The sequence below is a fragment of the Balaenoptera musculus genome, chromosome 19 (genome assembly GCF_009873245.2).
Source record: "Balaenoptera musculus isolate JJ_BM4_2016_0621 chromosome 19, mBalMus1.pri.v3, whole genome shotgun sequence".
NCBI lineage: Eukaryota > Metazoa > Chordata > Mammalia > Artiodactyla > Balaenopteridae > Balaenoptera > Balaenoptera musculus.
In genome coordinates, this window is record NC_045803.1 from 6,877,479 (window position 1) to 6,902,851 (window position 25,373).

At 60.4% G+C, this 25,373-nt stretch overlaps 2 protein-coding genes across 3 annotated transcripts; both read right to left on the reverse strand.

The window, feature by feature from the left end:
• Positions 1-1,026: 1,026 nt before the first annotated feature.
• On the reverse strand, positions 1,027-7,866 carry SPIB (Spi-B transcription factor). Of its 2 annotated transcripts, none has more exons than XM_036833504.1 (6): positions 7,844-7,866; positions 6,808-6,835; positions 5,148-5,220; positions 4,648-4,859; positions 4,090-4,240; positions 1,027-2,871 (listed from the first exon to the last, which is right to left on the reverse strand). In XM_036833504.1, exons 1-6 carry the CDS (start codon positions 7,864-7,866, stop codon positions 2,573-2,575), a joined length of 786 nt encoding a protein of 261 aa, XP_036689399.1. In that variant the 3' UTR covers positions 1,027-2,572. The 2 variants fall into 2 exon arrangements, with proteins under 2 accessions (XP_036689399.1, XP_036689400.1); XM_036833505.1 differs by having other exon boundaries at positions 2,771-2,871; positions 4,094-4,240.
• Positions 7,867-8,829: 963 nt separating this feature from the next.
• POLD1 (DNA polymerase delta 1, catalytic subunit) lies at positions 8,830-23,573 on the reverse strand. The gene is made up of 26 exons (XM_036833391.1): positions 23,372-23,573; positions 22,896-23,009; positions 22,027-22,173; positions 21,816-21,941; positions 21,577-21,745; positions 21,405-21,486; positions 21,199-21,328; positions 20,510-20,676; positions 20,151-20,255; positions 18,669-18,809; positions 18,480-18,590; positions 17,944-18,135; positions 17,757-17,845; positions 17,572-17,688; positions 17,271-17,384; positions 16,794-16,941; positions 13,428-13,523; positions 13,174-13,311; positions 11,877-12,052; positions 11,436-11,588; positions 11,193-11,295; positions 10,256-10,388; positions 10,053-10,166; positions 9,687-9,739; positions 9,515-9,612; positions 8,830-8,935 (listed from the first exon to the last, which is right to left on the reverse strand). Exons 1-26 carry the CDS (start codon positions 23,571-23,573, stop codon positions 8,830-8,832), a joined length of 3,324 nt encoding a protein of 1,107 aa, XP_036689286.1.
• Between the last annotated feature and the right edge of the window lie 1,800 nt (positions 23,574-25,373).

Genomic DNA, 25,373 nt, shown 5'->3' on the forward strand with positions numbered 1-25,373 from the left:
GCGGGCGCGGCGGGCACCGGAGGCGGGGGAGGGGGCGGGTGCCCCAGCTGGGGCGGGTGGGGAGACCGGGAAGGCCCTGGAGGGCTGCCCAGACATTGGCGCCCTTCCCGGCAGGGGTGCCTGTGGCTTTCCGAATGGGGGTAGTGGTGGCCGGACGCCGGGTGGGGGGAGGTGAAGGAGATGAGGGGATTGCGGGAGGAGAGGGTCTCCAGGACTCCAGGTGTTTCGGAGAGGAGGGCGAGGTGGGTGTGGCTCGGGGTTAAGGCGGAGGACGGGCGGGGAAGTAACGCCGGGTGGAGGACCCGGTGTCATTGACGACAAGTCCCTCACCATTTTCTTCCTGCCCATCGCCACCATCCCCCCCCCCCACTACCATTCTTTTCCAAAACCCCCTAAGAGCCGGAAAATTCCCCGCCTCCACGGAGCGCGGAGCCAACCCGAAGGCAGCCTCCTTGTGACGTCATGGGTTGCCAGGCAGACTGCTGCGCGGCTCCTGCGGGCCCAGCCGGTTGGTGGAGCGCCTGGAGAGCCGAGAGCCTCGCTCGCTACCCGCGGGCTGTATCCAGCGAGAGTGGGACAGAGATCCGGAGGAGGGCAGAAATTCAGAAAGGGGGGGACAAGACCCAGACGGAAAGGGAATCAGGAAGAGGGTGGGGAAGAACTCCAATCGTCAAGAAGAGACGGAGACAAAAACTGAATCGAACCACCAGTGCCTGCATCTCAAGCCCTGACCGCGGCCTTCAAGGCTCGGCCTGGTCTGGCTCTAACTGCCTCTTGCACCTCCTCTCTTATCTCCCCCCTCGCCGTCCCAGTGTCTCTGAGGGCCAGCAGGCCCGGATTGATGGGCAGCTTTGCGGTCCCTGACAAGGGGTCCTAGAAGCTCTGTCTACCTTGATTTATTTTATTTTATTCCACACTTGGGGTGATGATGATAGTTTTCGTGAAAGGTACCTCATTTGCAAGAGGAGGCCCTCCCAAAAGACATTTCGTCCCTGGCACCGCCCCAGGAAGGGGGGTGTGCTGTCCTCCTGAGGGCAGGTCGCAGCCTGGGCTCTGCTACCAGCCGCTGTGTGCCCCCCTCAAGGACCTCTTCCCTCTCTGGGTCCTTGATGCTCCTTCCTCGTCTTCCTTCTGGCCACCAGTGGGCGGATGGGCGGATTTCAGGAGATGTATCAAAGGCTTGACAGGGCTGCAAGGGACTTCCGAGATCTTCCTCCTCCTCCTCTCCCCTTTCACAGAAGGGCCAAACTGGCCCAGAAGCAGCAAGTCTTTCACCCTAGATCCCCCAGCCACCCAGGCTCAAGGACCTGGGACTCTGGCTTCTTAGCCCACAGCCTCTGACACCCCCCGAGGGTTCCAATCAGAGCTCCCACAGTTCATCCGGGCTTCTGCTCAGGCTGGATTCACACGAGAATGGTTGGCGCGAACGGACAACTGAGAGAAGCCACCGGGGTATGACAGCCAGGGGCAATGGGGACTTGAGCAGATTGGAAAACAGATTCCCCATTAGAAGCGGCCACCACCCTGCTCCAGCCTCTCCACACCGAAAAGCTGGTCCACTGTTGCTGGACTGTGCAAAGTCTCTGGTTAGAACTGACATGGAGAGGGCTGCCACGGTCATCCAGAAATCAGTTGAGTGGCCAGAATTGATCCCCAGCATGGCCCTAGGGAGGGCATTACCGGAGGGGGAGGGTCCCCAGGAGAACTCGGAGCTGTTGGTGGGGTCCCCAAAAGGGCATACCAGATGAGGATCCCAGAGGGGCCTCAGATGTGATTGGAGGATTCCAGACAAACAAGGGCATCGCAGAGGTGGCCCAGATACAACAAGGTTCACTGAAGTCCGCCCTCCAGACCTGACAAGGGTGTTTTCAGACATGACAAAAGGATCCCAGAGGCACCGTAGATGTGATCGGAGAATTCCAGACATAAACAAGTGATAGCGGGGTGGTTCCAGAGAATTAGGGGATCTCAAAAATGACAAAGGAATTTGGGGGGACAGACAGAATGAAAGTCACAGATGGGCACAGAGACATGTATGCAAAGGGTTCCCAGAGGGACCCAGACATAACTAGATCTCAGATGGGACAGGAGGGACTCAGACATGAGAAGGGGATCCCAGAAAGACCCTGGACAGGGCTTAGGGGTGCTGGCAGAGTCCCCCTCTTGGTGTGATGATCTGTAGGCTCACCCTCCCCTAGATGAGATTGAGAGATCGCAGACACACAAGGGATCTCAGACATCACAAGGGGATCCCAGAGAAGCTCTTGGGGTTCTGGAAGCACTGCCCTGCCCCGCCCCTCCACACAGACACATAAGTATAGTCGTCTCTGGGTCCTTCGACCCAAGACATGAAGATCTTGGGGCCCGTGGACATGACAAGGGAATCCCAAAGAGGCCCCAGACATGACTGGGGGGATCCCAGAAGGACCCTGGGCAGGGCTTAGGGATTGTGGCAGCGCCCCGCCCCCACAGCCAGGGTGGGGGATCCGTGGGTCCTATGACCTAGGGTGTGGGGACGCCCACGTGACACAGGCGTGGAGCCCCTGAGAGCCCCCGAGAGGCCGCCCCGGGCTCAGGCCCGGCGGGCGGCGGGCAGCAGCGCACTATCAAACTGGTAGGTGAGCTTGCGCTTGACCTTGCGGATCTCGCCGGTCTTGGCGTAGTTGCGCAGGGCGCGCGCCAGCTTCTGGTAGGTCATGCGTTTGCGGTTGCCCTTCTGCTGGCCCCAGCGGCGCGCCAGGAGCTCCTTATGCTTCGAGGAGAACTGGAAGACCCCGGCGCCCGGCTCCACCCACCACACGCACTCGCGCATGTCTCCGCGCGTCAGCAGCCCCAGCAGGAACTGGTACAGGCGCAGCTTCTTGCGGGCCCCTGCGGCGGGTGCGGGGCGTGTTAGCTGGAGCTTCCTTCGGGCCCCGCCCCACCCCCTCCCCGCTTCACCCCGCCCCGGAACCGCGAAGCCTCTGTCTCCCCATCAAGAGAATTGGGGTGACGAAGGTGGCTGCTAGGTAACACCTGCCTGTCTCTGTCTGTGCCACACCCCCATCCGGGGCAAGTTGCTCCCCTTTCCTGAAGGTGTCACCCCAGAACCCCCATCTCTCATCCCTGCTTTATTTTTCAGGATGTGTGTCTGTCCTGTGTCTGCTTGGTGGCCAGCACATATCTGTTGAGTGCATGGATGAATCTGTGAAATGGGTTGGCAATGCTCCTCAAAGGCTTATGACAGAGCTGACTTGTGGTGAAGAGATCTGGAGTGGGTTTGAATGTGGCCATTTCTCCAGCTCCGGGTCTCTCAGCGTGTCAGTTCCATGGGGACTGGGATCCTGGGAGAGGCCAAGGGGTCTGACTCCCGGGCTCCTATAAGCAGCAAGGGCCCCATAGAGTTGGGGGGTTCACAGCAAGCATTGGATACAAGAACCCCACCTCTGCCATTTTCCAGCTGTGTGACGTTGGGGTGGTGACTTAACCTCTCTGAGCTGGTGTTTCCTCAGCTATAAATGTGTGTGTGTTTTTACAAATCTTTCTGAAGTGCTTAGTACCAGGTGCTGCGCTAGGCACTGAACAATTATGAGCTCATTTAATCTTCATCATAACCCCACGAGATAGGGATGATAATAACAATGCCCATTTTACAGATGGGAAACTGAGGCCCAGACAGGGAAAGTAACTAATAATTCCAACTTCCAGGGGTTGTGAGTAATGGAGGTCGGGCACAGGGACAGAAGCAGGGGTTGAATAATAGATGGGAGTTGATATTGTGATGATTTCTTTTGCTATTGTGTCCATAATGATGGTGAAGATTTATTGAGTGCCAAACACTGCTATCTCATTGACACGTATGATCCCCCCTAATCCTCCCAACCACCAGCAATAGACACTATTACTGTCATCGCCACTGTACAGAGAGGAGACCAAGGCACAGAGAGGTAGAGACAGTTGCCCAAGGCAACACAGCCAGCAGATGGCAGATGTGGGAACTGCCCTTAGCGCTGGAGTATATATAGTAGTCGCTTGGGAAGACACGGTTCCTTTAACCTCCCACCCCCATCTCCAGCTGGAGTCCCTCCCACCCCACTTGCACCCACATACCTGCCTCAGATCCCCTCCCCTCGGGGCCAGCCATGAGGGCCTCATCCGACTCGCTGTCCGAGACCTCCAGGGCGGGACTGTCCAGCAGGAGGTCCTCTTCCTCTGACAGCACGGGGCTGGGGTATGGGGCGTACGCCAGGGGGCCCAGGGTCTGTGGAAGGTCAGGGTTACCTGTAGTCCCAGGGGGAGGCCCCCCTTCTCTCACTCCCTCTGCTTTCGTCCCTTGGCTTCTTCCTGGCCCCTGGCCGTGGCCCTCCCTGCTCTGCTTACAGCCTGCCCTCTGGCCTCGGTTCAGGTCTCCATGGCGTGGCCAGGGGATGCCCAGGCCACCTCCATGACAGCCTGCTCCACACAGACAATGGCCTTTGGTGCTGCCCCTGACCCACGTTTGTGCCTCTGTTGGCTCGATGGTGCAATGGAGTAATAATGCTGCTTAACCTTACAGGGTCGTCACAGGGGTGAAGGGGTTCCGGTGTGCACAGGTTTTGATGCAGTGCCTGGCACCTAGGAAACCTCAATCAAATGATGGGGATTTTCATGGTCACCCTGCCCCCTCACCTGGCTTGTGAAGTCCTCCATGGGGTATGCTGGGAAACCAGGCCCCGGGGCCTCCAGGCTGGGGGCCGGGTCCAGGTTCCCCACAGGGCTGTAGGTTGAGGGTCCGTAACAGAGCTGGACACCCTGGGTGTGGCCGAAGGTGGCCACAGCCGGGTCAAAGGTTTCATAGGAGGCGGCTGGGACAGCTGGACTGAGGCCGTAGCTCCATAGATCTGGGGGGAAGGGCGCTGAATCAGAAGCTGAGAGGTCTGGCCTCGGCCCCCTCCCCCTTGAAGCCCCTGCACTGGCACAGAGGGGCCATTGTGGGCTGTGCAAATCTCTGACCCCAGGATTTGCATGGGCAAGCGGGTGAGTGGGAGAGGAAAGGGGAGGAGGTCTGGAGGCCTGGGCTAACCTTGTCCTGCTGTGCCAGGTGACAGCCTCCCCTGGGCCTCAGCTCTCCCATCTGTAAAATGGGCCCAAGGGACAGGTGGGGAGGGTGCTGGGCCAGGGTCACTCACCAGGAGCCCCGTCTGAGTCAGGGTAGCTGGAGTGCTTGCAGCTGTCCAGGTCATAGAAGACCCCATCTGGGTACTGGTAGGGGTTGGGAAAGAAAAGGGGTCAACCCAGGCTGCAGGGACACCCCACCCCACCCTGGACCAGCGGGGAGACTATGACAGGCTGGGAGAGGGAGAGAAAGAGAGACACAGAGACTAGGCACCAGAGACAGGGGCAAAGAGAGGGACATTCAGAGATACAGAGTTGGGAGATAGATACAACACAGCAGAAACACACAAAGGCCCAGACCCAGACGCGCGCACACACACACACACACACACAGAATGAGAGACACAGGCAAGGACACATAGAAAGAGACCAGGGTCTCGCAAAGGGACACAGCAGCCAGCTCCCACTAAGACTGTGGGCTCCCAGGAAGCCCAGCACCTCACCGATACACGGTTGTGACATTGTAGCAGCTGGGGAAGGTGTAGATGAATTCCCCCAGTCTTGCCTGCCTGGGGGAGGGGGAGGGGGCTGAAGGGTGAGAGGCACAGAAGTGTTTTTAACAGAGGCAAAGATGCTCTCCATGCTTTTTTTATCCACCTCCATATCACTCCGATTCATCCCAAGAGTCATGTTGCTTTAGCAATTAAAGTCTAAAACTAGATATATGCCATCCTGATAAACCAGTGATCTCACTGCAAGGTATTTACCCATGAGCACTGAAAACGTATTTCTACGAAACAGCCTTGTTCAAGAATAATCAGCACAGCTTTAGTAACAGCCCCCAAACGGGAAACAGCCCAAGTGCCCAGAGACAGGAGAATGGACACACAAACTGTGGTGCGTTCCTAGGACGGAGTACTATACAGCAAGGAAAAAGGACCAACGTCTGACACACACTTGATGTCGCGTGAGGAAACCAGACCCAAAAGGGGTCACCCTGTGTGATTCACTTTATATAAAGCTCAAAACCAAGCAAAACTAATCCGTGGTGGAAAATATCAGAGGGGTGTATTGATTGGGAAGGGACGTGAGGGAATCTTCCGGAGTGATGGTAATGTTCTATATCGCAGTCTGGTTCGTGGTTACACAGGTGTGTGCCTAAGTTAAAACCTCATTGCGCTGTACACAAGATTTGTCTCTTTCTTGACTTGTAAGGCAAACCTCAATTTTTTTTTTTTTTAAAGCAAAACTCTTCAAGTTGGAGGAGGGTGGGATGTGCTGGCGAAGGGGCACCCACAGGGGTTTCTTTCCAGCACGTGAGTGGGGTTTTATTTCTTGGACTGAGCTGTGGGTTTGTGGGGGTGGGGTATAGTATTCTGCGTGTCTGAAATAGTCCAGACTCAATTTTTTAAAATACGAAGTAAAGCAGAGAAGAGAAGAAGGAATAAGTAGATTTACTAAACGTGGGATGGACGGAGGAAGGGACACAAAGTCAAAGACACAAAGACCCACCCCTCCGCATTCGAGGAAGTGGACCAGAGTCTGAGAGAAAGAAAGAGATGTTAGAAAAACATCTGTGATGGGGTGGGTGGGAAGGGGGACCTTGGAGATACCGAGGAAAAGTCAGAAAGCCAAAGGGACAGGAAGGAGTGGAGGGGGAAACTGAGGCAGGGAGGTCTCGATGGGCCACGTGGGTCCCCCCACCCCTCCCTGACCCCCAGGGCCCCAACTCACCAGACAGCTGAAGTGTGGCCCGTCAAGCCTGGAGGGGGAGAGACACAGGGGCATGTCAGGGGAGTCTTCAGCCTCCTGAGTCTCGAAGTGGTTGGGCAGATGGGGGATAGGCGGCTGCAGCTGTGACCACCACAGCTCGTTCACTGCTGCGTGTCTCTGTGTGAGACCAGCCCCACCACACTCACCCCCACCAGGACAGGAAGTGGGGGGCGGGGGCCAGGCAAATGTTTCCCCCTCCCCCGGGATTTGCATAGACAGAGGCTGGGCGGGGGCAGGGAAAGTGAGGGAGAGAAAGTCCCCGGAGAGATGTGGGCGCCCGAGGGCGGGTGGGGGCGGGGAGGGGGCCTTGGTGAGCGAGTCGGTTAAATGGGTCCATCTTGGACCGGAGGAGAGAGATGGACAGATGGACGTCGGGGTGGAGATGGAAAAACACAGAAGAGGCTCAGCAGAGGGGAGAGGAGAGGAGGGAAGGGAGAAAGGTGTGGAGAGACAATTCACATGGCATGGGATGTAGGAAGTATTTATTAAGCCCCACAGATAGATGGGGTGGGGGACAGATGGGGAGACAGAAGGAGAGATGAGACAAACTGGAGAGACAGAGAAAGACACAGAGACAGAGAGGGAGCAAGAGGCAGAGAACAGAGACCCAGAAACAGAAAAGATGTGCTAAGCAGCAGAGTGAACAGACCCAGTGAGTGAGTCGGGGATGCAGTGAGACTCCGAAGGAGACGGGGACAGACACAGAGATGGAGGGCCACTTGGGAGAGGACAGCAGGGCAGAGAGAAGCAAGCATCCCAAGGAAAAGAGATCTTTGGGGTCCAGGGGAGACAGGGATGGGACGGAGGAAGGAATCGAGGTGGCAGAGGAAAGAGATCCAGGAGGGGCAAGAGACAGTGTGGACCACCCTCCCCTCCCACCCACCTGCCCCCCGGGTGGGGCAGAGACCACCACCCCTGGGGCAGGCCCGGCAGAGGGGTCAAAGGTGAGGTGCAGGGCAGGGGTCCTGAGTACCAGTTTCGGGTGGCCCCCACTTACTGTGCAGCCTCTAGGGTGAGCATGGTGGTGCTGGGCTGGGCTTGCTGCCGCCTGCAGACACCACCCCTATTTATACCTTGGCCCAGCCCCCTGGGGGGGGCAGGGGTGCCGGCCGCTGTGAGCTCAGCCCTCCTCGAAAATCCCCTCAGGGAGGGAGTCAGGGGAGGGGGCTGGATTGCACAACCCCTTGGTCACGTGGCAGGGAGGGTGGGCCCAGGGTCTGTCTGGATTTGGGGATCCCCAGGGTTGGGATGGGGGGATTGACCCTAAGGAGTGGAGATGGGAGAGGAGCCAGATTTGGGGGGACCCTGAAAAAGTAAAGGAGGGGTCAAGGGGTCCTGTGGGCAGGGGGAGGCTCTGGACCCAGCACCAGAGGGGAGTGGGTGGCTGGGCGCTGGGGGCACGCAGAGACCACCGGCGGACGAGAGCACTGGGGTGTGTCAGAGGTGGGGGGGTGTCAGAGGTGGGGGGGGGGTCGGGCTCTCAGAGTAGACGTGGGTTGGGCTGGGGTCCCTGAGAAAAACCCAGGCCCGAAGCCGGTGGGGACCCCAAGGTGGAAACATTGTGGGTGTGTGACATGGGAGGGGGGTCCCCCTGGTCGTTCCGGGGAGTGGGAGCCTCCAAGCCAGGGGCTGCCCCAGGCCTGGAGGAAACAGGTCAGCACCTGGAGGGCGGGGCAGCCGGGCCAGAGGAGCTTGTGCCCATAGATGCTCTGCTCACTGGGGCCTCGAGGGAGGGCTCGTGGGGGTGGGGGCGAGACCCGGCCCAGGGATCTTGCAGGGAGGGTGAAGGAGTCCGGTGAGGGCCTCCTGGGGGTCAGCGGATCCCACTGAGTGGAGCTAACCCATCTGGGCCAGAGCTTACGACAGTGGACCACGACCCCCCAGGGACTACAAAGCACCGGGTAACAAAAGGCCTGAACTTTATTAATTCTCCTCCCATCCCACGCCACAAGGCTCTTGTGGGAAGTCGGCCGAGGTCAGAGGTCACCAGGCCTCGGGGCCGGGGGGCCCGAAGCGCCTCAGAAGCTGCTCCTGGTCCTCCAGGTCCTTCCGCACCTTCTTGCGCATGTAGAAGATGGGGCAGTCCCGGCTGCGGGTGAGGACGGGGGTCAGGGCCACTGCCGCTGCCCGGGGCACACCAGAGTCCCGTTGCCCAGCCCAGTGGTGGGGCAGGGGCCGTTCCCAGGACTTTGGCCCCTGTATGCTGCCCACCCAACCCCCCTCCCACGATGGGCTGTTTGCTCAGCGGGCATGGGGGGAGCCGATAACAGCGGGTGCTCGCTCAGGCGCTGGGCCACCAGCCGTATATCACCTGGCACCTGGCGTGGGAACCCGCCCCGCCCACCCGTTCCCTGGGGAAAGGCTGGCCCCGCCTTGGCAGAGGGGGCCAGGACCGTGTGTGTGTGTGTGTGTGTGTGTGTGTGTGTGTGTGTCTCCATTTCCCGGGCAGATACTGGGTGCCCAGCGCTCCCCACTCAGCAGCCCCCAACCCCACCCCAAGAAGGCTGGGATGGGCACTGGCCCGTTTTGCAGGCCAGGACGCCGAGGGTCGGCAATGCGGGGGGGGCGCCAAAGCCTGAGAGCCCAGAGCCAGGGCTTTGGTCCATAGGCCTCGGCAGCTCGGAGGAACCTGGGCAGTCCAGCGCTGGGGCCCAACAGGCGTGCCCACCTGGTGCAGATGACGTCCTCGTGCAAGCTGCCCTGACAGCGCTGGCACTGGGTCCAGAGGCGCGAGAAGCGCTCCTCCAGGGCATTCAGGTGGGACACCTGGGGATGGAAGGGCTGAGTGGGCGGCCCTGTGCACCCCCAGCTGCCCCTCCCCGCCTCCCCTGACCCCTCACCTCCTTCTGATACAGCTCCGACCCCCGGGCTTCGCAGAACTTGCACACGGCTCCTGGGGTGGGGGAGGGGGCAGGTCAGCCTGGGCCGCCCCACCCCTGCCCCTTCCCCGCCCGCTGCCCATCCCGGCTTCTGAAAGTCCCCATCGATGAGAGAACAAGGGAGCAAGTGTGTGGAGAAAACTCCCTGGGGAACTCCCGGGGCGGGGGGCCCAGGACCCTCGTGGGGCTGCCTGCAGACAGGAGCCCCCCACCCAGGGGCCGGGGCCTATCCAGGTAGCCATGCCAGCTCGTGGGGTCGGTGCCGGGGACCTCGGGTGATGGCAGAGGTGGGAGGGCCAGGGGAACGGGGTCGGGGACGGTGCTCACCCTGGTGGCTGAGGACAGTGCGGCAGCCGATGCAGCAGTTTTGGCGTTTGGCGAAGGCCAGGAGGCCGCCCACCTTGCCCGTCAGCACTGTCTTGCAGCGCGTGTGGTCCCCGCCTGCGTGTGAAGGCAGGCGGTGGGCCAGGTGCCCTCCCCCGACCCCCACCCCGGTACCCCCGCCTGCCCCGCCTGCCCCCCGGCCGTACGCAGCAGCACGGCCTCGGCTCGGCCCTCGCCCAGGATGGGCTCGAAGATGCGCAGGAGAGGCTTGGCGAGCTGCTGCTCCAGGTAGTACTGCGTGTCGATGGGCAAGCTGTGCTCCAGCACGAAGAGGGGGTCCTGCGGGCAGAGCAGCCGGTGTGGTCTCACCACACACACAGGGGCCCGGGAAGGGATGAGGGGCTGCGGTCCCTGCCAGGCAGGGGGGCAGGGGCTGTGGTCAACAGCGGGCAGCCAGGGTGAAGGGCACTGTGAACTGCCGTGGGTCTTCCAGTCATGAGTGGGGGCAATGGTGGTGGGCAGTCACTGGGCCCAGACTGGGATGGGGTCAGAGGTCATGGGGGTCCCTGGCCACGGGCCCTGTGATCCATGCTAGGGTCCACAGGTAGGAGCCCTCAGGTCACCAGGGAAGGGTCAGAGTTCACGGTGGGGACAGGAGATGTGAAGGTGGATGTGAGCTGGAGCTGAAGATTGGAAGCCAAGAGGTAGTGGGACAGGAACTGGGGACTGACGAAAGGGTGGTGGGGGTCAGAGGTCACTGGACATCCAGGTAGGATGGGGGAGGAGAGTATGAATCCAAGAGAATTATAAGTTGGAGAGCCAGGATCAAGGAGCCAGTAAGAGACACAGAAACAGAGGTGGTGAGACAGAGACTCTCGCTCTGTGCAGTGAGGCTAGGCCCCCTTCTGCAGGATGGAGCCAGGAGGAGTCAGAATAAGGGGGGTGGGGTGGGGGCCTCTCCAGAGGGTACCGGGAGGCCCGGGAGCAAAGCATCACGGAGCCAACTCCCCGGGGTGTGTTGCGGGGCGGTTCTCAAGGCCCCGTGGGGCCTGCGGAGAGAAACACCCTCCCCGCCAGGCCTGGAAAGCAGAAGTGAGAGCAGAGGAGAGCTGGGCGGGAGCGGGCAGCCCAGGTGGGCCTGACCTCGGACTTCATGTAGGCGGCCACGCCCTTGGCGGCACTGATGATCACGTAGGGGACACGGTCGCCCAGGCTGGGCGCGCTCCCGGGGTCCCGCTTCCTCATCCTGCGGGGAGACCGAGGCGGCGGGCCGGGTGAGGGCAGGTGGGATGGTGGGGGCAGGCTGGGGGGTAGGAAGTGGTGGGCCCAGCTGGCGGGAGAGGGGCTATTTCTGGCCGGTCCCGCCCCCTCCCGCGCTGGGCGGACCTCTCGGCCAGCTCCACGTGGGCCTGCTTGCCCGCGTAGTCTGCGGCTGCGCGGGTCAGCTCCTTGGTGATGACCAGCTGGGAGATGTCGATGCGGTTACACAGCAGGTCGGAGATGACGTCCTGCGCATGCGCCACGGCGCCCGCGGGGTCTCTGCGGGGGGGCGGACGGACGGACGGGCGTCACCGGTGGCTGCGGCCGCCCGGCTAGCACCTCCACTGCCCTGAGGCTGGGGGACCGGGATGCGCTCCAGGGACGGGGAGGGGCCCTGCCCGGCCGCAGGCTGCCAAGTGGCAGAGGCAGGGCCGGAACCCGCAGCTGTCCGACCCCACACTCTTTCCACAGCTCCGCCACCGACGAAGGGCTGGGCCTGACACCTGTGTCCCCAAGGGAGGAGGGGCTGGGGGCCGGGCTCCAGGTCCGGGTGAGGGTTCCACACACCGGTCGATAAGCAGGCGGCGCAGAGAGGCGGTGACGAGGTTGGCCACTAGGGGGCAGTTGTCCCTGCGCACGGCCTCCAGGCCCTTGCAGTCCATGCGGTCATGGGCGTCGGACCGGGAGGAGAAGAGCAGGCCCGCATACCGCTTCTTGCTGATGAGCAGGTACGGGAAGTAGACCTGGGGGGAACCCGCGGCTGAGACGCCCTGAGGCTGTGGGGGCCAGTGCCCCATCCTGAGGCTTCCCCAGAAACAGACAGGGCCAGACAGGGATGGTCCCTGGGACCCAGGATTGAGACACGGGAAGATGGACCCCAAGACCCCAGCACCTCAGCTCAGGGGGACACCCTCAGCATTCCAGGGACCCCAAGTTGGAAATGGGCTGGGATAAAGCTAGACCCTAAAACCCGAGATCCAGACACTGGGGTGAAGTCTGGAGAGCCCCAAACGGGGGCCTGAAACAGACCTGAGGCAGACGGGGGAGACCAGGCAGCACCCCCGCAAAGAGAGGAGACTAAGGGCAGGGAGTGAGCCCTGGGGCAGGGACCTCCCCAAATGGACAGGCTCCAAATCTGAGAGGTGTACCCCAAGGCCTGACCCCAGCTTTGAACGCGGGGGATGAATCCGGCGTGAGGGCTCCCAGACCCAAGCCTGTCGCACGCTGGGAGGCAGGGAGCACCGGGCAGCGGTGCCCCGATCCAGGAGTTGCCCCGTCAGGGCCGCTGTTGCACAGGACAGCCCCTGAAAACACCTGAAAACCAGAGACGCTCCGAGACCGACGGGGTCTTTAGGAAACAGACACCGTTCTGCGTAGCAAAGCCCAAGGCTTTTGGGTTTCCAAAACCAAGGTCCCCAAACTCAGGAGGATCCAGGCAACATAATACCTCAAAACTGGGGCTTACGAAAAAAATTTTTAAATAAATAAATTTAAAAAAAATAAGGGACTTCGCTGGCAGTCCTGCGGTTAAGACTCCACGCTTCCACAGCAGGGGGTGCGGGTTTGACCCCTGGTTGGGGAACTAAGATCCTGCATGCCGCACAGCATGGTCAAAAAAATTTTTTTAAGTAAATAAATAAAACTGGGGCTGATGAACTCAAAGAATAGGATACCCAGGGCACCCAGGTCAGCGCACCTCGAAATGGAGACATAAGCAACAATGGGCGTTCCTGGATGCTGACGCAGTAGGAGAACCCTACCCAAACGCACTCAAACTTTGCAGGCACCCTGAGAATCAGAGACCCCCCGAAAACTGGCAAGACCCACGTCTGCCCACTCCAAGCGCTGGGGGGCCCCCACTTACTTTCTCAAACTCTAGCCGGATGGGCAAGGGGAAGTGGCCAGACACCCAGTCCGCAGCCTCCCGTCCCAGGGCCATGGCCTCAGCCACAGAGGAGACGCCAAATCGGCACATGACAGAGTCAGTGTCACCATACACCACCTGGGGAGGGGCACGCGTGACCCAGAGGGTTGGGGAGATGCTGGCGGCCCCTGCACTTCCCACACCAGCCCCAGGCCTGTCTCAGGCCAGCAGTGGGCAGGCAGGAAGCCCCTGACCTTGGCATTGGCACTGTAGCTGTTCTCCACCGTGTACTTGGACTCCACGAGCTGCTTCGTTTTCTCAATCATCTGGCGCCCGAACCCAGTGACGCTCTGTCAGAGAGAGAATCAGGCAGAGTGAGGGCCCAGGGGCCGTCCCCAGGGAACACGGGCTTAGGGTCCCACCTCTGCTGCTCTCTGCAGGTGTGAGTATGGGTGAGCCACTGCCCCTCTGGGCCTCAGTCTCCAAATCTGCAAAATGCGGCTACTGAGCTGCTCCTTAATGGTCTGTTGGAAGTAGGTCCCTGGCCCAGAGCTCTGGGCCCAGAGGAGGAACTGACCGCAGCAAACAGTGGTGGCAAGGCTGGAGCCAGAAGAGGCTATCAGCTCAGTGTTTCTCCCCACAGAGGTGCTGAGAACCTGCAGACACTGCCGGCAGCTCTCCGTGGTGGTGCAAGACTACTGCCATTCCTGGTCCCATCCCCCTACCCTTGGGCAATCAGGAATGTCCCCCCAAAGGTAGGGTGCTATACCAGGGCCATGGAAAGACCATTCCTCTCCAAATAAGGAAACTGAAGCTGGGGGAGGAGAAGGGACGCACTAAGGAGAAACAGGCGTGACTCTTCTGTTTTTGTTTGGATCCACCCAGAAAACCTTTGTCTTTAACTAGAGCATTGAGGCCACTTATGTTTAGTGTAATTACTGATTATATCTGAGCTTAAATCTACCATCCAACTAACTGTCTTCTATTTGTCCCACCTGTTCTATGTTCCTTTTTCTTTCTAACTTCTTTCTGGAATGACTCAGTATTTTTTTTTTTTTTTTATTCCACTCTGCTGCCCCCATAAGCTTGAGAGACAGAAATAGGGAAAGAGGCTAAGAAACAGAGACATAACAGAGACTGAGGGAAGGGGCTGAGAGGGAAATGACAGAGAGACAAGGCCAGGAAGCAGCAGCCGCTACGAGGAAGCCCCAGGGGAAGCAAAGCCACACCCTCCTGCCTGGCCTCCCCTGGGGGCTGGAACCTGACAGCCAAACATCCACTTCTTTCCACCAAGGAGGATGGGAGATGCCCCCAGAGATTATGAAGGGCCAGTCAGAGCAGTAAGGGTGGCCTACTGTAAGAGATTAACCTCGCCCAAAGAGAGGCCTGGCTCTTGGCTGGCTCCTAGGAGGGAACCTCTAAGCCAGGGGTCCCCAACCCCCGGGCCATGAACCAGTACCGTCCGTGACCTGTTAGAAACCAGGCCGCACAGCAGGAGGCAGGCGAGCAAGTAAAGCTTCATCTGTATTTACAGCTGCTCCCCCGTTGCTCCCATTACTGCCTGAGCTCCGCCTCCTGTCAGGTCAGCAGCGGCATTGGATTCACACAGGAGCACGAACCCTACTGTGAACTGTGCGTGTGAGGGACCTAGCTTGAGCACTCCTTGTGAGAATCTAATGCCTGATGATCTGAGGTGGAGCTGAGGCGGTGATGCTAGCGCTGGGGAGTGGCTGCAAATACAGATTATCCTTAACAGAGAGGTTTGACTGCACAGAGACCATCATAAATCAGTTGCTTGCAGACTCATATCAAAACCCTATCAGTGAGTGGCAAGTGAAAACAAGCTCAGGGCTCCCACTGATTCTGCATTACGGTGAGTTGCATAATTATTTCATTATATATTCCAATGTAATAATAATAGAAATAAAGTGCACAATAAATGTAATACACTTGAATCATCCCCAAACCATCCCCCCCCACCCCAGGTCCATGGAAAAATTGTCTTCCACGAAACCGGTCCCTGGTGCCAAAAAGGTTGGGCACCGCTGCTCTAAGCCCTTGGCGTGTCCTGCCTGACAAGTGTCTTTGTTCATCAGGGACCTTGGGTCACATCAGGTGATCTGTGCTAACGTGATTTACGGTGGGGCCTTGGGCCACATGGTATCCAGCTTGACGTCTGGAGGGACTGGAGACTGAGTATCTAAGGTCAGTCACGTGGCGCTCCATGCACCTGACCCCCAATAAAAACCCAGGACACCAAGGCTCAGGGGAGCTTCCCCAATGGGCAGTACCGTGTGTATGGTCACACATCAGTGCCGGGAGGAATAACTGCTCTCTGCAGGACTACCCTGGGGAAGGCAACTGGAAGCTTCCACCTGGTCTCCCCTGGACTCTGCCCCACGTGCCTTGCCCTTGGCTGGTTTTAATCCCTATCCTTTCACTGTAATAAATCATAACCATGAGTATGACAGCTTTTCTGAGTTCTCGGAATCCTTTTAGTGAACCACTGGATCTGAGGATGGGCTCGGGGGCCCCTGAACTGTAAGTGGGTGTGTGTGTGCACAGGCCCCTCCCAGCATAAGGCCCACCCACTGCCAGTGCTTCCAAGTGTTCCACCCACAGCCATGTGAGGACTGACACAATGTTCATGAAGGGAGCTCCCTGTGGCTGGAGGTAACCAAGTCTGGAATGTGCAGGGACCCCAACCCCAGGGGAAGGGGCTAGACAGAAGACCTCTCTAAGAATCTCTCAGGCCATGAGCTGAGGCACTGATCCCAGCGTGGCAGAGCCTCAGACTCGGGCGCTCTGTGGTCGTGCCGTGGGTCTGTTTTTCTGTCTGAACAGCAGAGTACACAGGCCTAGGGTGCTGCTGTGGCGGGGAGGGAGGTAGCGGGCTTTCATGCCCACATTCCCTCAGAGCAGAGCACTGCCCTAGCCCCGGCCAAGCATCCTCACTGGGACGGGACGGGGGACCCTCGTGCCTGTTCCAACTGTGACCGAGAACACACCGCGCATCAACTGCCAGAGCCTGACTGTGCTGTTGGGTGACCCCCCAGCCCCGCCCCAGCCCCCCGATAGAGACACGGCCCTGTTCTCCCGTCAGGAGGAGGGAGGGAACTTGCTCTCTGCTCCCCCACCCTCATGGGGACCAGGGGAGGAGGTGGGCTGGGGTGGAGACTGCCAGGGACATAGGGGCTGTCAGGTGACTGTGTGACAGGTGGAAAGAATGAGCTAAACTGCTTCCCTCCCTCAGTCCCTCGGCCTCTGCCTCCCCCGCCCCGCCCCACCCCAGCCCTCCCGGAATTTATTTGTCTACAGAGTGCCAACTGCTTTCCCAAACACATTTACTGCTGTCACCATCTGTGTCCCCGTGAGGCTGGGCACCAGGGGAGGAACTCTCATCCACTGTGTCACCTGCTGGACCCACAGAGCACAAGGCCCAACCTACAGTGAACGGTCAGCAAGTATTTGCTGAACCAACAAATGAACCAATCGCACAAGCATCCACTCTCCAAAAGGTCGGCGGGTTGGGGCGATCTGGGCCCTGACCTCTACTACACTGAGCCCTGGTTCTCCCCAGGGGGTGGTTGTCCGTCCCCTACCTGCCGCGGTGCACTCACCTGTGAGATTTCCAGGCACGGCAGCTTGCCCACCTGGGCACCAGTGAAGCCGTACACAGAGTTGGCGCTCACTTTCAGCGCCAGCTGCCGCCCGTCCAAGACCTGCCGCCGTAGGGGGTCTGTCTCCTTGGCCAGCTCGGCCTTGGCCCTGGGAGGAGAAGGAGGAGGGGGAAGCAAAGGCCATTCAGGTGGCATCTCAGGCCTCAGGGGCAGATGAGAGGCCCAGGCCTGGGCATTGGTCAGGGTGCCTTTCTAGAAAGGGGTGCCACACACATTTGTGCAGGTTGCACACTGCACAGAGGTGCCCAGCAGAGGGGCTGGAGGGAGCTGCCTGCAGGGGGTGGCTTGTTCTAACTCCGGCACAGCTGCAGCTAAGGGCACCCATGACGGACAGGGATTGCCAGGCCGCCTCAGCAAGGCTGAGCTCTGAGCCGGGGCGGGCGGGGCGGGGGTGGGCGGCCAGGCTCAAGGGCCCACCTCTTCCGGGCGCTGAGCAGGTTCTCCAGGATCTGGGGCAGCAGCCCCTTCCGCACCGCCGTCTTCACAAACTCGTCCCCCGTGGGCGTCTTGATGAACTGATCCTCGGTCAGGCTGGGCCGAAGACGGTGGGGGTGATGCCTGGCCTCCCCAGCTCCTCCTCCTCCATCCCGTCTCAGGGTCCCCCCACCCCTTGCCAGTCCCCTCCCCTCCCCACTAGCTCTGGATCCCCAGCCCCAGCCCGCCTGAGGCCGGCCCCTGGGTGGTCTCGGGGTACACGTGGCGAGGGGGGCCGCCATACCCCAGTTTCTGGGCGGCCCCGGGCCGCAGGAGCGTGGTGTAGCACAGGTTGTGGGCCATCATGATGGACGGGTACAGCGAGGAGAAGTCCAGGGTGGTGATCGGAACATCATAGTACCTGGGGGGCAGGGAGGAGTCAGGGCGGGGAGCCCCCCTGTCCCCACCAACCCCGCCACCGGGCCTTACCCTTTCAGGGGCTCGATGACCGTGGCCCCCGTGTAGTCCTCGCCGCCCTCCGTCTTCACCACGGGCATCAGCAGCCCCTGACGCATGGCCTGGGAGGGGAGAAGGTGGGAACTGTGGGTGGGCGCGGGCAGGGCCCCTCAGCGGGGAGCGTGGTGGCCGGGGCCCGCCCTGGGCTCTGCCCGCTGACCTGCCGCAGCAGCTGGGACACGACCTTGACCTGCTGGCCGCGGCTGAGCAGGTAGCTGAGGGGCACGCCGGTGACGCGCGCCATCTCCATGGCGTTCACCAGCACCATGAGGCGCTCCAGCAGCCGCAGGGGCAGGAAGGCGTCCTTGAGGCAGTACACGGCCAGGCGGCGGCGTGTCTGGTCGTTCCCGTTCTGGGGACGGGGGCGGGGATTAGGGGCCAGGGAGGCGACAGCGTGGGAGGGAGGAGGAAAGGAGGGCACAATCTGAGGACCCAGTGCGGCCCAGAGGTCGGGGCAGGGCAGTGGAACAAAGGTCGCCATGCCAGAGATCGCGGGAGTGGGTAGGGACAGGGGTCCCATCTGCCGGGCGAGATCAGAGGTCGAAGGTAGGAGCTAAAGGGGAAGGTCAGGAGAACAGGCGGGGGGCGGATGTCCCAGGCCGGGGAAGGCAGATGGGCGCCGAGGGCCGGGGTCGGGAGGGTGGGGGGAGAGGAGGGGCAGCGGCGCGGGCAGCGGCGCGGGCGGGCGGCGGGCACCTGCAGGTCGGTGATGATGCTGTGCTGCACGTCCTCCTTCTGCTCGCCCAGGAAGTGGAAGCTCACGGCGTTGAGCGTGTAGGACCGCAGCTTGTACTCGCGCAGCAGCACCTGCAGCGAGCGGCAGCGGGTGGGCGGCGGCCCGGGGAAGCGTCCTGTGAGGGCGGCCCCCGCCCGGCCCGGCCGTACCTGCAGCATGTCCATCTGCACGCGGCCCACCATGCTGACCACCTTGCTGTCCCGCCGGCCGGTCTGCCTGGACTGGAAGGACGAATCCCGGATGCCGGAGCGGAGGCCGGACACGCGGCCCAGGAAGGGGAAGGTCTGCACCTGGGGGCACAGCACGTGGGAGGGCGGGGGCTGTGGCGGCGGGATCCGCAGGGCCGAGACCCACGACACCCCCTGCGGTGCCACCCTCTCTTCCTGCTGGGAGCCCCGCGGGCAGGGGCAGCTCTGGGGCAGAAGGACCCTCTGCGGCTGGGCAGGCACGGATGGGAGGCTGGGACAGGGAGAGTCAGGGGCCCGAGGGCTGTGGGCGTGAAGGACAGTGCCCAGGGGCTGGGGCGCAGCACCTCTGGCTGCAGGAGCTGGAGGAGGAGCAGACTTGGGGATGGTGCTGAGCTTGATGGGGAAGCAGCGGGTGCTCGGGGTGGGAGGCCTGGGGGACGGCCAGGCGGGAGCACGAGCAGGGCACGGTGTGGAGCGCCAGGTCTGCACTGGCGACAGTGAGTGCGCAGGGGCCAGACGTGGAGGAGAGGCCTGAGCTGGGCTGGGAGCAACAAGGCTGGGGGTGGAGGGCAAGGGCAGGGAGCGGAGGCTGGAGTATAGACGCCAGGCTGACAGGGGTAGGCTTCTCCCTGGAGCTGCTGGGGGCCTTAAAGTGTGCTTGTTTGCTTTTTCCATTATGAAACTGGCCAAACATAGAGAAAAGGAAGAAAATAATACAATATACTCCGTTAGGAGTTGAATTGGGTCCCCCCAAAAGATGCGGAAGTCCTAACTCCTGTACCTCAAAATGTGACCTCATTTGGAAATTGGGTCTTTGCAGGTGAGCAAGTTGAGGTCATTAGGGTGGCCCTAATCCAATATGACTGTGTCCTTAGAAAAAGGGGACATTGGAGCACAGAGACATGCACAGACGGGAGAGACAGGGAGAGTGCCATGTATACTCCAGCAATGTCTGAGGCAACCGGAAGCTGGGAGAGAGGCCTCAGAAGGAACCAACCCTGGGACACCTTGACTGGCCTTCCAGCCTCCAGACTGAGAGACGCCACACAACCGCGGGGCTTTGTTACGGCAGCCCCTGCAAGCTCATACGCCCTGCTCCGGCCCACACCAGATTCAAGCATCAAGGTTTTGCCACCTACTTCAAGGACACCCCCTTTTTTCCTTATTTTTTGTTGACATATTTTAAAGCCCTAAGAATAAGGCACTGTACCCCTGCCTGCTTCAATCTGCCCCTCCAAATACACGAGCCTTTTCTTACTTAACCACGAATGCTTCCTCGCCTCTGCAAAAGCCACAGAAACCTTCTGGGCTTTGAACGGGGCAGGGACGGGGCCAGAGCCGGGGTTTCGGGGAGGCCTGTGGAGCTGCTGGGCAGCCGCCCACACCCTGAGCCCTCAGTGGGGTGTCTGAGGGCAGCCCCATGCCCCCACCCGCCTGCCACACCTTGAGGATCTGGGCCCGGGAGATGAGGTACGGAAGGTCGAAGTTCTGGATGTTGTAGCCAGTGATCACGTCGGGGTCCATGATGCGGACGAAGGTGGACCAGGCCTGAGGCAGGAGCACCCCGGGTCACCCAGGCTGTCATCCTGGTCAACCCCCTGCCATGGAGCCTCCCCACTCCTGGAATGTTCTGGAAGCCCCCAGCCCAAGAGCCCTCCCACCCGTGGAAGAAAGACTGGGAAGGTGCTTCTGAAAATAACGAATCCAGAGGGGAAATGGCTCAGAAAACGGCTTCGCGCCTGGGAGGTGCAGTGTGGGGGGCTGAGGAAAATGGGGGTTGGGGGGCATGGAACGAGAGCCACCTGGAGCAGGTCCTCCTCCCGCTCGTAGCTCTGCACCTTGGCGCCCAGGATGGGGGCGCAGGGCCGTAGGGTGAGCGCCAGGCGCAGGAAGGGCTCTGGCTCGCCCCAGCGCAGGCCTAGCGAGCAGATCTGGATCACGGGGTCCCGCTCAGGCTCCGGAAAGATGCCTGCAAGGGGAGGGAGGAGGGGGAGGCGGGGGCCTGACCCCTGATGCTCCCTCGTGGCACAACGGGTGGGTGCACCTCTAAATCTCACCTGGCCCACCCACTCCTTTCTGTCCCCACCGCCTGCAGACCGTGCACAATCCACCCTGGCTCCCCACTGCCTGCAGCTCCCGGCCCGCTTCCCCATCCCTCACAGACAGGGCCGGTCCTGCCCCAGCGCCTCTGCACTGGCCACTCTCTCTGCAGGGAATGCTCTCCCCGCCCCACTCCCCGGCCCCTCCCTCTTCACAAAGCTTAGTCCCTGGCCCGCCCGAGGCCTCCCCTGCCCACCTGTCTGAAGCAGCCCTGTCTGTCTCCATCACCTTCCTCCTTTGTGTTGCGAGTCTTCTAATAACCTGTCTGCTTGTGGGTCTACTCCCTTCTCCCTGAGGGAGCTTAAGAAGTGCAGGGACTCCCGGGGCGAGACTGGCATATCACTAACATCCGGAAGGAGGGAGGGAGGACCCCCAGGCCCCGGGGACACACCTTTGCGGCCAGCGCACTCGATATCAAAACTGAGCACCCGCAGAGGTGCGATTCGCTGCCACTGCCCTTCTGGCGGGTGACTGACCACATCCGACCACAGCACGTCCGCCTCCAGCTGACACAGTGTGGCCTGTGGGGACGAGGTGGGTGAGCGTCTGCAGGGTCCCGGCTCTGCGCCCCCCACCCCACCCCGGGGACCCACGCACCTTCCCCTCCGGCCTCAGGACGTATTTCCCAGCCGGGAGCTCCAGCCAGTTGCAGCCGACGATGTCCGTGTCCACCATGAAGCTGCAGGGGGATGAGGGTCAGTGGGCAGAGGCTGGCCGGGGGGGTGAGGGGAAGGAGGCGAAGGCTGGAGAAGCGAGGCGGGGGCCGTACCGGATCTCAAAGTCAACGTTGGCCTCGTAGGGCGCGAAGCTGGGGGTGCCCAGGCCGGCCACGCGGATGCCCTGCTCCAGGACGCGGCGGGCGGGAGCCACGAGGCGGGGCAGCGCCAGGGTGATGCGCAGAAACGGGGAGGGGCCGTGCCCCTGGTACCCAAACATGCCTGCAGACAGAGCGGGTTGGCACCGGCCTGGAGGGACCCCCACCCACCTGGTCCCTGGGGCAGCACTCACTCTGCCGGGAGCACAGCTCCATGGCCAGCACGGCCAGCCCCGTGAGCTCCTTGCCCCCGCGCTGGTCCCGGCTGATGGCCGCGTTCAGCTCCCGCTGCAGGTCGCTCAGGTGCTCAGGCCCAAACCCTGGGTGTGGGAGGGCAGGTCAGAAGTGCAGGGGGCCTCCAGGCGGTAGGGGCGAGGAGGGGTCTTCTGGGTCGGGGCCACTCACCGGGGGGTGCCGGGGTGTAGAAGTAGGGCGCAAAGCCGTGGATGTGGCAGCAGACAGAGACGCCCTCGTCGGTGACCCCGAAGGCGCGGATCACCGGCACGGAGTCCTGGGACGGCGGGGGCACCCCAGGCAGGGGCCGTGCTGGGCCTGGGGGCGTCACAGGGTAAGGCAGGGGCTGCTCTCTCGGACACCTCAAAGGTGTGCCTGCCTCCCTCCTGGTTTACATGTCCACCCTTGTCCTCCTTACAGTCCTTTTCCCACTGCACAGCTAGAGGGAGCACCCAACCCATGAGGCGAGGCCCAGCACCGCCACCCTCCTCGATGCTCCTCGGTAACCCTCACCACCATCTCACGTTCCGCTTCCTTTTTTTTTTTCCTGGCCGCTCCACGCGGCTTGTGGGATCTTAGCTCCCCGACCAGGAACCGAACCTGAGCCCTCGGCAGTGAAAGCACAGAGTCCTAACCACTGGACCGCCAGGGAATTCCCTCCACTTCCTTTCTTATTCTGCCTCTCCTTCTAGAACATGAGCCTCTGAGCACAGGGACCTGGTCTGCCTGGAACAGGGCCTGCCTCAGTGCAGACACTCATTTGTTCCCGACTAACTGGATGGACGAATGGATACCACGCCACACGCCTCTCCCCTCTGCGAGGAGCCAGCTCCTTCAGGCCTCATTTAGAAGATGCCCCCCTCCTCCAGGATGCCCCCACCCCAGCCCTGTCCCTCCCTCTCGCAGCCCTGGTCACCTGGGCGGGGACTATCTGTGTCCATCTCCTCCCACAGAGCCAGAGGAGCTGACCTGACCCAGCCTCCACCCGGGAGCCCAGGGCCCCTCCTCCCACCCGCCAGGCCTCTGTCCCCCAAACTCACCCACGTAATGATCGATTTCCAACTGCTGGAAGATGAGGGGCTCCGTCTGGGGGTCCAGGGCGGGTGGGGAGGGCCGAAGCCACCGGGCATCTGTGGCTGTCGGGGAGAGCTGCCCTGGATGGGGGAGAGGGACGCAGGGCTCCATGGAGTTGTGGGCCTGCTTCGGAAATCAGCGCTAACTGCCTTCCCAGCCCTGCCAGGGATCCCTCAGGTGGCATCAGATTCGTGAAAAGAAAGTCAGGTGGAGGTCGTGGTCTGGATCAGGCTGGAAACTCGAGAGAGACTGAGGAGTCAAGGGTCAAAGGTAGACTGGAAGTGACAGGAAACAGAGGTGGCCTACTGACATGGGGTCAAAGGTCAGCCCCTTGTGGAGCTCAAAGTGAGCCGGGGGCTGGCAGTTAGAGGTTACAGGTCAGCTCCACGGTTCAGAGGCGTGACAGGTGTGGGGTGCAAGGGGCTCCTGCTCTAGGTCTCACCGTCTGCAGCCCCCTCCAGGGCCGACTGCAGCTCCTCCTCCTCCTGTTCCTGCAGCCTGTGCTCTGCCTCCATCTCCTCCATCAGCGCCAGATCCTCCTCGAACTGCGATGGCCGATATGCCTCATCCTCATCCCAGAGGCTCCCACGGGCCCGCTTTGGGGGCACCCCAGGCCCTGGGCCTGGTCGCCGCTTACCATCCATCCTGTGGGGCAAGTTGGAGCGGGGTGAGGGTGTCCATCCTCTCCATGGCCTCCCATGCACCCACCATGACCGTGGGCTTTTTAAAATCTCCAGAGTGGGGAATTCCCTGGGTCCAATGGTTAGGACTCCGTGCTTTCACTGCTGAGGGTGCAGGTTCAATCCCTGGTTGGGGAACTAAGATTCCACAAGCCGTGTGGCGCAGCCAGAAAATAACTAAATATAAATCAATCAATCAATCTCCGGAGTGCCTGAAGAGTAACATGACTCTCCATCCCCCCACAAACACTCTCCCCACCCCAACCCCCCCCCACAGGCTCAGGGGGTGCTGGCACCTTCCAGATGCTCAACAATCATCAGCAATGCCAGCTCAGTTTAGCCCTTTCCTCACACGGTCAAGCCCCCACATAATTTTTGTCCTCGTTTGCTTGCCCCTTGCCAACCCCTTGGCACCAGCCCTGTGCACCCTCCACCCTCTCTCATCACAGACTTGGTCCTCAGATCATCCCTTTCCTTCCCATAAGCCCCTGTCCTCAATGCCCTCGCCCGCCCCTCTCCCCATTGGCCCAGGCCTTCCTTCTACAAACGGCTGGGAAGCGCCTCCTTCAGGCCTGTAATTTGAAATTATTAAAAATGAAAATTTTTTAAATTAATTATTTATTTAGAAAAATAAGTTTTAAAAAAGTACACTTCTCCCAGCATCAGGCCAGGACGGAGGGAATTATGAGAACTAAGAGCAGACCCAGACCCGGCTGGGAGAGAGTGGGGGAGGGGACAGGTCAGCTGCCCTAGGTTCAAGTGAACACCTCTGGATCTTATAACTATCCCCCCACATCCAGTCTCCCCTTAGTCCTTTTTGCAACAGACCCCTTGCCTTGGAGCTGCCACAGCCAGCCCAGCCTGAGACTACAGTTCCCAAGGTGCATTGCAAAGGGTCGTCACATGATCGTGTTCTTTCTCATGGAATGGGGGTGAATGTGAGGTGTATAGCTTCTGGGACAGCCTGAAAAGAAAGCCTGCCTTCCAGCCTTTTCCCCCTTCCCCATGGCTGGAGCGTGGATGTGGCGGCAGTGAGCCAACCTTGACCACGGGGACAAGGACAACACTGAAGGGAATGCAGAGCTCCAAGATGGAAGGAACCTGGGCCCTTGACAACCTTCTGGAGCAGAGCTGCCTACCTTTGGATGGTTATGCGGAGACATAAACTTGTATCTTGCCTGGGCTACTGTGCCTTGGTGTTTCTTTGTTATAGCAGCTTAGCCTAGACCTTAACAAACACAGCACGGAAAAATTCTGAGCTGACTGGGGATATGTTTTGGCAAATGTTGGTGGTATACAATGGTACACTTCTCAGCATTAAAAAGGAGGTGGCCGCTGATATACTCACAGGATGACCGAATTTCAAATAGATAGCTAGTGGGAAGCAGCCACATAGCACAGGGAGATCAGCTCGGTGCTTTGTGACCACCGAGAGGGGTGGGATAGGGAGGGTGGGAGGGAGATGCAAGAGGGAGGGGAAGAGATATGGGGATATACGCATATGTATAGCTGATTCACTTTGTCATTAGCAGAAAGTAACACACCATTGTAAAGCAATTATACTCCAATAAAGATGTTACCAAAAAAAATGCATAAAAGAAGCCAGACACATGAGTACATGCTGGGGAAATGGGGAGTAACTTTTGGGGTGATGAAAATGTTCTGAAACTAGACAGACAGAGGTGATGGCTGCAGAAAATTGTAAATGCACTAAATGCCACTGACTACACACTTTAAAATGGTTAATTTCACCTCAATTTAAGA

Bases quoted from the DNA above. Each gene is read 5' to 3' on its own strand.
- POLD1 (XM_036833391.1), bottom strand. From the start codon at position 23,573: ATGGATGGTAAGCGGCGACCAGGCCCAGGGCCTGGGGTGCCCCCAAAG. The intron at 13,312-13,427 runs GTCAGGGGCTTC...GCCCCTCCCCAG, and splicing joins GCTACAGTGCCAATGCCAAG to GTGGTGTATGGTGACACTGA. The intron at 9,740-10,052 runs GTGAGCACCGTC...CCCCCACCCCAG, and splicing joins CACTGTCCTCAGCCACCAGG to GAGCCGTGTGCAAGTTCTGC.
- SPIB (XM_036833504.1), bottom strand. From the start codon at position 7,866: ATGCTCACCCTAGAGGCTGCACA. The intron at 4,241-4,647 runs GTGAGGGGGCAG...GACCTTCCACAG, and splicing joins TGGAGGACTTCACAAGCCAG to ACCCTGGGCCCCCTGGCGTA. The intron at 2,872-4,089 runs GTATGTGGGTGC...CACCCGCCGCAG, and splicing joins GGGGAGGGGATCTGAGGCAG to GGGCCCGCAAGAAGCTGCGC.